General features: G+C 59.3%; 1 protein-coding gene across 4 annotated transcripts in view; it reads left to right on the top strand.

Annotated features, from left to right (window-relative positions):
* Positions 1 to 12,411, top strand: part of DOCK1 (dedicator of cytokinesis 1) — a 200,191-nt gene that overhangs the window by 34,671 nt on the left and 153,109 nt on the right. For 2 of the 4 annotated variants that reach the window (XM_084904416.1, XM_084904414.1), the window contains exons 11-16: positions 123 to 195; positions 3,637 to 3,716; positions 6,875 to 7,000; positions 9,073 to 9,197; positions 10,103 to 10,201; positions 10,933 to 11,005. In XM_084904416.1, coding sequence (XP_084760542.1) covers positions 123 to 195; positions 3,637 to 3,716; positions 6,875 to 7,000; positions 9,073 to 9,197; positions 10,103 to 10,201; positions 10,933 to 11,005 — 576 coding nt within the window. Of the gene's footprint in view, positions 1 to 122; positions 196 to 3,573; positions 3,717 to 6,874; positions 7,001 to 9,072; positions 9,198 to 10,102; positions 10,202 to 10,932; positions 11,006 to 12,411 lie in introns of all 4 variants that reach the window. The other 2 variants (XM_084904415.1, XM_084904413.1) reach the window with 1 other exon arrangement.

The raw sequence follows: 12,411 nt of genomic DNA, 5'->3' as shown, positions 1-12,411 counted from the left end.
TGACTGGCTGTAAGAGAGTCCCGCCTCGCAGCTCACCCCGTGGCGTGTCGGCAGTTCCCTGTGTGTTTGTTTTCCTCTCACGGGGGCGTGTAAGCAAACCCTGTCTGCTCCTCTCTCCGCAGTGATGGACGTCACCGACATCATCAACGGGAAGGTGGACGATGAGGACAAGCAGCACTTCATCCCCTTCCAGCCGTGAGTGCGCGCGTCGGCGAGCTCAGGGGGCCGGGGGAGCGCGTGCTGCGGTGATGACCTTCGAGAGTCCACGCAGCGCGAGCAGGCGGGCTGCTCTGAGACAGGGAAAGGCCGGTTAGGCACTGTGGTGGCGCATGGGGTGTTTGTAGCCTGAAGAGAACCTGGGTTCGAGGGTGGTCCCGCCGGTGGGATAATTTACCTGTGACCCTGGAATCGCCTTACACGCAGGTCACGCAGAATTACGATTCCCTCCGAGCACGAATGCTTCCTTACGTAATTAATTTATTCTCGTAGCGATTCCCATTCTCATAATACAGTGCGTTCAAATCCATCCCAGGAGGTTCTCCTCCTGCCACGGCGAATGCGCTGCTAAAGCGAGGGGCACCTCCACGCCGGGCTCAGGCCTTCCCCTCGCGGTTGTTGCTCAGCGGCTGGATCCGCACCCACTGTGAAGGCTTTGTCTGGCTCGGACAAATGTCTGTAGAGGGGAGGGGGCTTGGGCGGCACCCGGAGCAGAGCCGTTCAGTCGGTCCTCCGATGTGAAGGTAGATCCCGTAGAAAAGGCGGGAGGGCCGGGGTCATTTCCCTGGAGTTTAACGCGAGAGGGTGCCCGGGAATGCGGAGCAGCTGCTCCGAGGGCAGCCCTGCCCCTCGGACAGGCGCCCAGAGAGGAGGGGGAGTTAGAATGGGCGAGGCCCCTGCCAGAGACGGCGTCCCCGGGTGTGGACTCTTGGAAGAGCCGATGACCAGGAAGGGCTGGGCCAGGGCCTGCCCCGCGTTCTGTCTTTTCTCCTCTTTCCTGGTTTGGCGTTAGCAGCCTCACGCTCCACATAGGCCGTAGGTAGACGGTGCACACGGCCTCCAGGTGCTGGCTGGCAGGTGGGCGGCTGCAGGAGGCTGTCCCGCGCTGGGGTGGGGTGGGCAGCAGAGGTGGGGTGCGCCTCTCCTGGCGCCGCCACCCTTGCTCGATGGACCAGCCCACCCAGCCCGGGACTGACCCTGCTTCCAGCGGAGCGGAGAAGGGTGCTCTGCAGGCGGGTGAGCTGGTCGGACAGCGGCCGGAAGCCCGGCTCCGCAGACGGCTCTGCAGTCGGACAGAGGAGCAGGGAGCCTCAGGATTGGCATGGAGGGCGGCTCCCCCGTAAGACTCTACCCACAGGAGGCCAACGACCGATGTGGCTTCTATTTTTCAGTCCAATACAGCCACCACCAGCCACATTGGCTGTTTCAATGAATGAACACTAAATGCAGTTAAATATTCAGCTCCTCCGTCACACACATCCCTTTTAACGTGTCCAGTGCTGCGTGCGGCTGCGGCGGCCACATGGGTCAGCGCAGATTTGGGCATTTCCGCCATTGCAGGAGATGCCATGGGCGGAGCTGCTCTGGAATCACACCCAATGCATCTCGTTACAAAGGAAGCCTCTGCACAATCTAGAAGTTTCCTTCGTGCCCAAGGGGTGTCCTTTTTGAACACGGGCAGCTATAGAGGTCAAATACAAGATGATATTAAGCTGCTTCCTTCACCCATGGGAAGAGTGCAGCCCAGTTCTCTTTTATTTTTTAAAAATATGTTTTATGGATATTTGGGGAGAGAGAGAGGAAGAGAGCAGAATAGAGAGACTCACTGATAGGCTGCCTCCTGCATGCCCCCTACTGGGATGGTGCCCACAACCCAGCATGAGCCCTGACCAGGAATGGAACCGGTGAGCTCTTGGTTCATGGGTCGATGCTCAACCACTGAGCCATACGGGCCTGGCTGCCCAGTTCTCTTTCAAATGCTGTTGCGTATATGAGACCTCGGGGCGTCCTGAGGCCCAGTCGTAGCATTTAGTGGGAATTACCCATTGCCTGCCCATGCCTTCTGGGAGAAAAATAGGGGGAAAAGAGCAGAACATGGGCTCCTGGTTGGAAAGGTGGGGGGTTGGGCTTTGCGTTGTGGATGCACCGATCTCAGGTTCCCTGGGACGTGTTAACCCGCTACGCGAGCCAGCGCGGTGCTGCCCTCTTCCTCTGTCCTTGAGCGAGACACCCGCTTCAAAACGTTATTATAAGTGAGCTCTTCCTGTGATTTGAAACTCCTCGCCCCGTTAAAGGAGGCTAATCGCGTGCAGATTGATATTTGCAGCATCGGGAACAAACAGCACACGCTTTTAGAGCCAAACGAGCGACGAAACCCGCTCCTTGGGAGAGGCATGCTAATGAAACCGGTGTTTGCTCCATTAAAGCTGATTGATTATGTGGCAGGGTGAGTGTAGGGAAGGGAAGCGCAGTCCGTCTCTCTCTCCTCTCTCTCTCTCTGTCTGTCCGGTCAGTGTAAACAGGCCTCAGCTCTCCTGGGGAGTGGGGGCTCAGTGATGAATGGCACCCGTCGCTGGCTCTAGAAATGACGGTGAACATTATGCACACGATGTCTATTTCCTCGCTCGTTGCGTAGTGTCCCTGCTGTGCCACTCCGCCTGTCTCTGCACACGCTGGCTCCTTTGTATTTATTCTCTTGGTTCTGGTGCAGCGTCTGTGAGCGGGTCCTCCTTCCTGAGCCCGAAAACATGGATGGGCCCATCCTACTTACTACGTTCTATCCTCACCGAGGATATTTTCCCATCGGTTCTGAGAGAGAATAGAAGGAAGGGAGGGAAACATTGATGTGCATGAGGGAGATACATGGATTGGTTGCCACCCACCCACACCTTGACCCCGGCCGGGGATCAAACCTTGAATCCTTGTCCGGGAACGGAACCCTCCGCCTTTTGGCCCACAGGCCGACACTAATCGCTGAGCCCCCCCGGCCGGGGCTCACATCCATACGTGTGCCACGATTTTACTTTCCGGGGTGGTCGCTGGCTTCTCTGAGACAGTGCCGTTCTCGTCACACTGAGCACGCGGCCTTTTGGAGCACCACCCGAGTGGGGACCCCCCACGCTTCCTAAGAAATTAGGTGGCTGGGTCCTTTAAAAAAAATAAAAATCTTGATATTGATATTGCGTTTTCCCCTTGACCTACGCTAGGCTCCAGCTTGATTGACAGGGAAGAGCTGTCCATACATGTTTCCTTGGGGTTAAATGCCATCCGACCGCATCCTTCCAGATTAGCCCCCTTTTCCTTGCCCCGGAGCAGGGGGGGTGGGTCTGGTGCCCGCTGACTTCCCGGGGAGAGGGTCGGCCCCGTTGGCTTTACTTTTCTCGTGTGGTTCAGCGTTTTCCTGATCAATGCTCTTTCCTGTCTCTCTTGTCACCTCTCCCGTCCTCTGTCGTGCGTTGGCTCATGACGACTCTCTCGCACCCGGTGATGCTGATCTCTTGTGCTCCCTTGTTCCGTGGCCTCCGGGTCTCTGTGCCCCTCTGTCTCCTGTGGTCTTGGTCGTCCCGTGCCCTCCAGGCTCGCGTTGGACGACGCCATTCGACACAAGCCGCTGAACATGTCATCCCGTTTCTCACCCAGGGTGGCAGGGGAGAGTGACTTCCTTCAGACTGTTATAAACAAAGTCATTGCTGCCAAGGAGGTCAACCACAAGGGTCAAGGTACGTATTCTGCGGTGTTGTTTCTGTAAATGTCCACTTGCTTGAGTTTGGAGAGTGCTGTGCTGTTTGCATTTTAGTTTGATGACGATCGTGCGATGGTGATGATGATGATGATGATGATAACAAAGATGATGAAGATGATGACAATTGTGATGGCGTGGGTGATCATGGTGAGGGGAGGAGGAGGATGAGAATGGTGATGCTAGTGATGGTGGTGATGGTGACAAGGAGGAGGAAGGAGAGGATGTGATGATAGTGATGGTGATGTTGATGGTGTTAGTGATGATGGAGATGATGATGGTGGTGGTGGTGGTGATGATGATGGTGGTGATGATGGGAAGGAAGGAGAAGGAAGAGGAGGAGAATGGTGATGATAAGTGATGGTGGTAATGATGATGGTGATAATGGTGAGGAGGAGGAGAATGGTGATTGTGGTGATGATGATGGTGTGCTGGTGATGAGGAAGAAGAGGATGGTGATGTTGATGGTGATGGTGATGATAGTAATGATGATTGTGAGTAGAGAAATGGATGATAGTGATGATGGTGCTGATGATGATGGTGGTGGTGATGGTGATGACAATGTTGATGATAGTGATGATGGCAGCTGGGATAACATCTGTGGTCGTTTGCCTGATGTACAGCATTATGAAGCTTTTCTTGCTGATCACCCTTGTGAGCACTGCTAAGAGCCAACTTTCTTGATGTGAGGGCTCAGCAGTGGGAAACAATGAAACCTTTGGAAATGGGAGTTGATGAGACTAGAAGCGACTCATTTGTTTGCCTTCCTCAGTCTCACCAGCCGCTCCTTTCATCCTAATCATTTTACTGGCCTCACGGGAGAGAGTCTACAGTAACTGTCTCAGCTGTTATTTCACTTACTGTTGAGAGAAACACGAGACGCTCGACATAACCCGCCTCCACATGTGCCCCTGTCACCGCGTTCCTCGCAGGTGTCGTCCTAATGGCTGCCACTTTGTTTTCTGAGACGCCCCCTCATCCCCCTTGCCCTCCCCCCTTCGAGATTGTGGGCTCATTTGCCCTCCTTCCCCTTCAGTGTGGTGATGGAGGGATTTCTCCTTCCCGCCGCCCGTCCCACACTCATCATTTTTCATCCCACGCTGACAAGCTCCCCAGCAGCTGCCCTTCTGTTGGCAGAGGCAATGAATCAGTCGCCTCGGCGGGTGACAGCTGGCACTCGGCGGACGGGAGGCCCCGGGAAACAACTGTTTACCCAGGCCCTGCCCGGCCCAGGGGAAGGCACCTCAGAGCCCTCCGACCTGAGGCTGCTTCAGGCCCCGTCCGCCTCTCAGCCCCTGATGCGATGTGGGCTTCCCGTGAACTCCTAGCGCTGCGCGAGCAACCCGATGCATCGGCTAGCGAGCCGCGTCAGTGCCTGTGCCAGTGACTTCTGAGGGACGGTCCCCCTGACTCAGGCCACATCGCTCTAAGGGAGAGAGTGAGTTGGTCCGCAGAGCCCACCCTCAGCCGGAGCGGGACCTTGGCTCTCTGGGTGTGGACTGCCGTCTCGCTGGGAACATCCATGAAACAGAGACTCCAGCCCAGCGCCGTGAAATGGAACCTCTCTAGGCAGAGCCTCTTTTTTTTTTTTTTTTTAAGTCAGTCTCTGGGGTGGGCCCAGGCACCTGTGTTTTTATAAAATATGTTTGTGTTGATGTTCAGAGGTTTTAGAGGAAGGGATAGGGAGAGGAAGAGAGAAACGGGTGAAAGAGAAACATCGATCGGCTGCCTCCCGCAGACCCCCTCCTGGGGATCAAGCCTGCGCCCCAGGCATGTGCTTTGACCGGGAATCAAAGCGTGACTTCCTGGTTCACGGGTGTAGGCTCAACCACAGCCACCATCATCACCACCACCTCCTCCTCTTCCTCCTCACCATCATTACCATCCTCATCATGTCCACCAGCTCTGCCGCCGTCACCAGTGAGAGTGAGTGGAGCTGACCAGGCGTCGGCCTCTCACAGCCCTCTGGAAGCCCCGCTGTTTCCTCTGGAGCCCCTGTCCGCTGGGTGCCAGGCCCCTGGCTGCCCCGCTCTCCTGCTCTAGGGCCCTCCGCGTTGATGAACTTGAACTATTTTAGCCACAGGAAGAGGGTACTGGCTAGCAGACCATTTCTAGGAGAGAGGACCCCAGCCTACCTCTGTCAGTATCAGTGGGCTCTGGCCCAAACCTGGGGCCCCACAGGCCTTAGCGCTGGTCCTGGGCCCAGTTCCGTGAGCCCAAGGGCAGGGGGCATCCACGGTCACAGTGAGAGCAGACAGAGGAGCGCATTCCCTGGTTTTCTAGGGAGAACCAGGGCCTCTGAACCAAAAGGCACCCGGGCCAGGTTGGCCTCACCCTAGAAGTGAGCATTCTTCAGGGCTTCCCTGCCCAGTGCATTCTGGGAGAGCGGGGAGGGCCGTGGCCCGGGAGCACCGCACAGAATTAGCTGCTGTTTGCTGGGCAGGGCCCGTAGTCTGTGTGCTCAGAGGTGACCGGACCTGCCTGTCGCTTGCCCATCGAGTCTCAGCTCAGAAGCTTTCACTTCTCATTCTCCCAAGAGGGACAGTAGAGGAGAACGTGGGAGGTAAATTCCCAGCTCCACGTACCCCAAGTTCCAAACTGCTGGGCAGCATCCGAGCTTGGACGGTGGGCGGCAGAGCGCTGGGCTGTGGACCACCACCAGGCCGGCCCCACGGGACGGGGCCAGCCCCACGGGACGGGGCCAGCCCTCCGGGACCAACAGAGCCAGCCCCATGGGACAGGGCCAGCCCCCCCGGGACCAACAGAGCCAGCCCCATGGGACAGGGCCAGCCCTACGGGCCAGCCCCCCACCCCCCAAATGCTACCTCATCATTTACCCTGCGTGTGAGCTCAGCAGCCTCTCCGGTTCTGGCAGAGCTGGCGCTCAGAGCTGTCCGCGTGCACGCCTGTCCTGCGGCCCCAGCCGAGCGGGGTTTGCACCCCAGCCAGTCAGACGCCGGCGATGCCCTGGCCAGTGCCGCCTCCTGCCCCTCTCCTGCCCTCCTCCTCACACACGACCGCTTCTCTCCCAGCCTCACGTCAGGAGCTGGAAGCTGCTCGCTCGTTTAGTTGGTTTGCGATGCCTCTTTGAAACATGGACGAGCTAGGACGTGACTGACGTGCCTGTTGTCTCCCTAGGCCTGTGGGTCACTCTGAAGCTGCTCCCCGGGGACATCCATCAGATCAGGAAGGAGTTCCCCCACTTGGTGGACAGGACCACGGCCGTGGCCCGGAAGACGGGCTTCCCCGAGATCATCATGCCGGGTAAGAGCGCTCCTGCCGCGGTGCCGACTGTGAGCAGTACGTGGACAGGGACCGCGGAGCCCGGCCGGCAGAGGCCGCGCGGGGCTGTGACCTCTGCACGGTTCAGTGTCGTCTCCGCAGGCAGGTGCTGCGGGTCAGGCCGAGGGCGGCGGCCGCTCTTGGTGACGGCGACCTGGGAGGGTGGAGGGGCAACTGTTCAGGGCACAGGAACAGGGACCAGAGGGCGAATCAGCGTCTGCCAGCATCCCAGCCCGGGAGCCTGAGCCGCCTTCTTTTTTTATTATTTTAAATATACTTTTATTGATTTCAGAGAGGAAGAGAGAGATGGAAACATCAACGATGAGAGAGAATCACGGATCGGCTGCCTCCTGCCCGCCCCGCACTGGGGATCGAGCCCGAAACCTGGGCCTGTTCCCTTGATCAGGAATCAAATCCAGGACCCTTTAGTCTGCTGATGCTCTATCCGTTGAGCCAAACTGCCAGGGCGACCCTGAGCCTTCTGTCAGCAGCTGGGGCAGTGCCACGGCCTCTTTGTGAGCCCCTGTGGGTCTGCCTCTGGGGACCCCGCAGTGGGCTTCTCCGGGCCAGCGGGAGAGGGCCCTTGACATCTGACCACCTCCCAGCCGTGGCGGTCCTCTGGCTGCCGGGGCCTCTGTGGGCCGAGGACACCCTTCGGGGTTATTCTGTGCCTCGGCAGACCTTTCGGGCTGAGGGACCCCACAGCCCACCCTGCCTCTCGGACGAGACCAGTAGCCGTGGGTGGCTAAGTGGCTGTCCCCGGTGGCACAGCTCCCTGCTGGCAGGTCCTGGGCCCGCAGCTGTTGCCTCCAGCCCGCCCTGCACCCTGTCATTTCTCAGGGCGCTCAGGGTCAGGGTCCCGGTGCGCTCTTCCATCCCCAGCAGCTGCCTCGGCTGCCCCCGCGGCCGCCGGGATTCTGGTCGTAATGACTTTTAAATGGAAGCTTAATGTACTCGGGCACACGAAAAGCAGAGTAGACAGAAAGCACCGCCACCAAGGAAAACAAGACGGCTTCCTAAGGGATCCTTGTTTCTGGCCCAGCGCGGGCTCTGTGCTGCTCGGAACGAACCGGTTCCCGTGTCCCCCGGGGGACAGGGTGGGCACCGGGGTATGGCTGCCGGACGCCAGGAGCGGTCCCGGGTGCGAGGCTTCCCCTGCATCACGCTGCTAACGAAGCTTCGCTAAGTCCTCCCTGTCGGGCTGTTCCCGGGGCCTCCCATGTGCTCGGAGCCAGGCGTGTCTCGAGCTCATTAGTTGCTTTTTTTTTTGCACAATTTAAGTCCCATCTCACTGTAAATCGCACAGTTCTGTATTATGTGCCAACTACACTTGAATAAAAAAAAAAATAAGACATCTGGGCCTCAGGGGTCTTACGAACCAGGAGGCCAGGGTTCCATTCCCGGTCAGGGCACAGGCTCAGGTTGCGGGCTCCATCCCCAGTGGGGGGCGTGCAGGAGGCGGCCCATCAGTGATTCTCTCTCATCATCGATGCTTCTGTCTCCCTCTCCCTTAAAAAGACCCCCAGGGCTGTTTTGCTCTCTTGCTCCTTGTCCCCGTTCAGCCTCCGGGCAGGGCAGCTGCCCCCTAGGAGGGAGGGAGAACCAGGCAGAAGAAGGCTTCTCTCCTGATGCCTCCCTGGTCCCCGGCCCCAGGCAGTATTTTTAAAAATATATATATATTTTATTGATTTAAAAAATATATATATATATGTATATATATATTTTTTTTTACAGAGAGGAAAGGAGAGTTCAAGAGAGTTAGAAATATTAGAAATATTAATAAGAGAGAAACATCAGTCAGCTCCCTCCGAAACACCCCCACCGGGGATGTGCTCGCAATCAAGGCACTTGCCCTTGACCGGAATCGAACCTGGGACCCTTTTGTTCGCAGGCCGACGCTCTATCCCCTGACCCACACCGGCCAGGGCTCTAATGCAGTATTTATAGCGCCCTGCTAGGAGCGCTAACGAGTTAGACCCTTCCGCTGAACTCCCAGTTACACAGTGGATGATGGGTAGATTGTTTTCAAGGTACAATTCTCCCCCTCCCCGCAGGTGATGTTCGAAATGACATCTACGTGACCTTGGTCCAAGGAGATTTCGACAAAGGAAGCAAAACCACGGCCAAAAACGTCGAGGTCACAGTGTCCGTGTACGACGAGGACGGCAAGCGCCTGGAGGTACTGACTGTGGCCGAGCTAATGCGCAGCCTTTGGTATGGCTCTCCACGCGTTCACCTCTGACCTCAGCTCTGCACAGACCTGCTCCTGCTCCTGGGCGGGGCCTGGGTCTGCCTTCCCCGCTCCTGCTTGCCCAGTCGCGGGCTCCCCGGGGCCCGGCAGCGGCCTGGAAGCTCAGATACCACGGTGGCCTCCATTGGGGACAGGAGGGAACTGGGGTCCAGAGAAAGCAATTCGCCTGTTCAGGTCAGAGGTGGAGCTGTAACAGCGCGGAGTCATCCAGGAGGGGGTGGGACCAAGGCCCCCACCTGCGTGGCCACAGCAGCTGCAGGACACAGGGTCCTGGGAAGTGCCCAGAGGCTGTGGCCTCCTCTGGTGACTGGAGGCCATGCCATGGCAGATGTCCCAGCCCCCGCCACGCTGACTCTGTGGCCCGTGGCTGAGGGCAGTGCCCTGTGAGTGCACGTGGGGCCCAGCTCTGCCAGGAGGAGGGACACCTTTCTCTCTGGGTGGCTCTGTGTCCTGTCCCCGTGGGCACTGCCCAGTGGTCAGTGTTCACGCTGGGGACACCCGGCAGGGGGTGTTACCACCTGATGTTGTCTGTAGCCCTTTATTGGGGGTCTGGCTTCCCGCAGCCCTGCTGTGGGCGTCATTAGGGGTGAGGGAGAGCAGGGTGCAGGACGGCAGTCCCAGGTGACAGCCCCTACAGGTCGGGGAGCGGGTGATGCTGGCCGAGGGGAGCGGATGGATGGGCCCTGTGTCGCTGGGATCGAGCCATCGGCAGTGGGTGATGGGCACCCGCTGGGCACTCTCCTCCCTCAGGCTCGGCTCCGGGGGAGGGAGGAGGGGAGACGGATGTGGGTCGGGCTTGGGGAGACCTAATGGGGTCCTGTGCCCTCTCTCAGCACGTGATCTTCCCGGGGGCCGGCGACGGGGCCATTTCCGAGTACAAGTCCGTGATTTACTACCAGGTCAAGCAGCCGCGCTGGTTCGAGACTGTGAAGGTACCGTGGCCGTGGCCCTTCATCCCGCGGGGTTCGTGGTGAAATGCTCATTCGCAGCCGAGGGGAGTCCCCTCCTGCCCCCGGGGGCCGCCCGCGGAGGGCATCCTGAGCCGCCCGCCACGTCAGGCGAGGTCGCTAAGGAGCCACGCGGGCGTTTCTTGGAAATACATTTCCTCCGTTCCCTTTGGACAGAGGCAGGGCCATGGAGACACATGGGCGGTCCCTGGAGACCGCGATGTGTCTCTCCCGGGCCCGGTTCTGTGTGAATGCTGTCCTTAGGCCAGTGGAGGAGAGAGGCTGTGCAGGGAGACGGCCGTCCCCTGGCCCCCACCTCTTAGGGTGCCCGCAGCAGGGGGTGCTCATGTGCGGTGGGTGAGGGCAGTCTCGGCTGAGGGCCGTGTGTTCCCTCTGTGTGCTTCCACTGTGAGTCACAGTGGGACACTTCCATCCCGTCCCGCAGCCGCCGGGGGTGCAGACGCCAGGGGTCAGGCCAAGGAGAAAGCCGTCGGCTTTTAAACACGGCACCCTAACGGCAGGGCCAGAGCCTTTAGAGAAGCTTGAGGGCTCACAGAGGCCCGGGCAGCTGTACGGGGTCCCCTCGTGTTCCAAAGGCCCTGCCTTCGCTCGGAAAACACCCCGGGGGGCTGGGCATCCCTCCCCGGCGCCTCCGGGGACAGCGCTGCCCTGGAGGACGTGGTGCCCGCGGTCTACCCTCCGCTCTCCCTCCGCAGGTGGCCATCCCCATCGAGGACGTCAACCGCAGCCACCTCCGCTTCACCTTCCGCCACCGCTCCTCGCAGGACTGTGAGTGACCGCTGCGCATCCTGGGAAACCTAGGGGCAGGCCAGGGGGCTGCCCTGGTTCTGGATTGTTCTGGAAAGTTCTGGGTAGTTCTGGAACTTGGTTCCCAAACCCAGTGAGGTCTTCAGCTCCCGTCCTGGGGAACGTTAACGACTCCTTCCTTGAGGCCGTATTAGGAGACCTTCTTTGTCTTCCCGAACGTCTCTGAGGAGGCGCAGCTCCTTGCTGCTCTTTTGAATCCCTCTCCTCCTCCGTTTTGGCTGGTCCATCCATCAGAGAAGGCACTGAGGTGGGAGGAGATTTCCAAACCCGCTCTTCCTTCCTGCTCTGTGTGCGGCCTTGAACCCCGTAAGGCCTGTCGGGGTGGCCCCGGTGTTGAAGCAGAGCTGGGTCCGGCGAAAAGGGTCAGGGTTCATGTCCAGTGGGAGAAGCGGGGGTGCAGGCTGGGCAGCTTGGGGAACCCTGCCCACCACGGCAGCCTGCTGTAGGGCCACATCCAGGCCCCCGGGAGCCGGCCCGGCTCTGCTAATGGTGTGCGCCCCCCGCCGGCCGGCCCTGGGTACGCACAGCCACGGACGGATGTTCCCTGACATTCGCTGTGCTCTGCGGTGCTGCCGGCCCGGAGGTGTCTGTGCCATGTAATTAGTCCTCACAGCAGTCCCTCGTGCGTTCCACATGGTCACAACTCCACACGCAGAAGAGGAGACCGAGGTGCGGTCCCCTCCCAGGGCCCCACAGTCCCCTCGTCAATCCGGGAAGGGCTCTGGGTCAGACCCGGCCCGTGTGTAGCCAGGTCACATTCATCGCCTGTCTTTATTTGGCACCTGCTGTATACACAGCTCATGGAGCGGGTTCTCCTGCAGAACTGGGGGTTGAGTCGAGGGCCGAGGTTAGCTTGTAAGAGCCAAGGAGAGAGGGGCATCTTGGGGAACCGTGTGAGCAGGAGTGGGGTGAGCAGGGGGGTGGGGGGGGTTACAGGCCTGGGGTACGCTTTGGGGTCAGGCATGTTCTCGGCCAAGGCCGTGGGGCCGGCTCCCAGCGCGCGTGGAACAGCAGGGCGGGAGTTGGCCAGCGCGCAGCCATGGGGGCTGCAGGGGCGCAGTAGGGAGGGGCGTGGGGGGGGGGGCACGGCTCTTGAATCCACCGAGGTCTCGTCTCGGAATGCGAGCTCGCTCCCCCTCACAGCGAGTTCATTCTCCCTAATTAACAAATCACACGAGGGCGGAGGGGTACCTTCTGTGGCATTTTAATTTCCAGGATCCTTGTTTTCCTGTCAGTTTTAAGTGCTCATTATAGAAAGATGCTATCACCGGCCGCGGATGACACATCGTGTAATTAACGAAGTCTCCCGGCCGCGGAGTGTGGGGCCCGGGCACGTGCGGCGCATCCAGAGCTGTCTCCGGAGCCAC

Source organism: Pipistrellus hanaki (assembly GCF_964339955.1).
Source record: "Pipistrellus hanaki genome assembly, chromosome: 14".
Lineage (NCBI taxonomy): Eukaryota > Metazoa > Chordata > Mammalia > Chiroptera > Vespertilionidae > Pipistrellus > Pipistrellus hanaki.
Note: the sequence above shows the minus strand (reverse complement) of the source record. Positions and strands in the feature narration are given on the sequence as shown.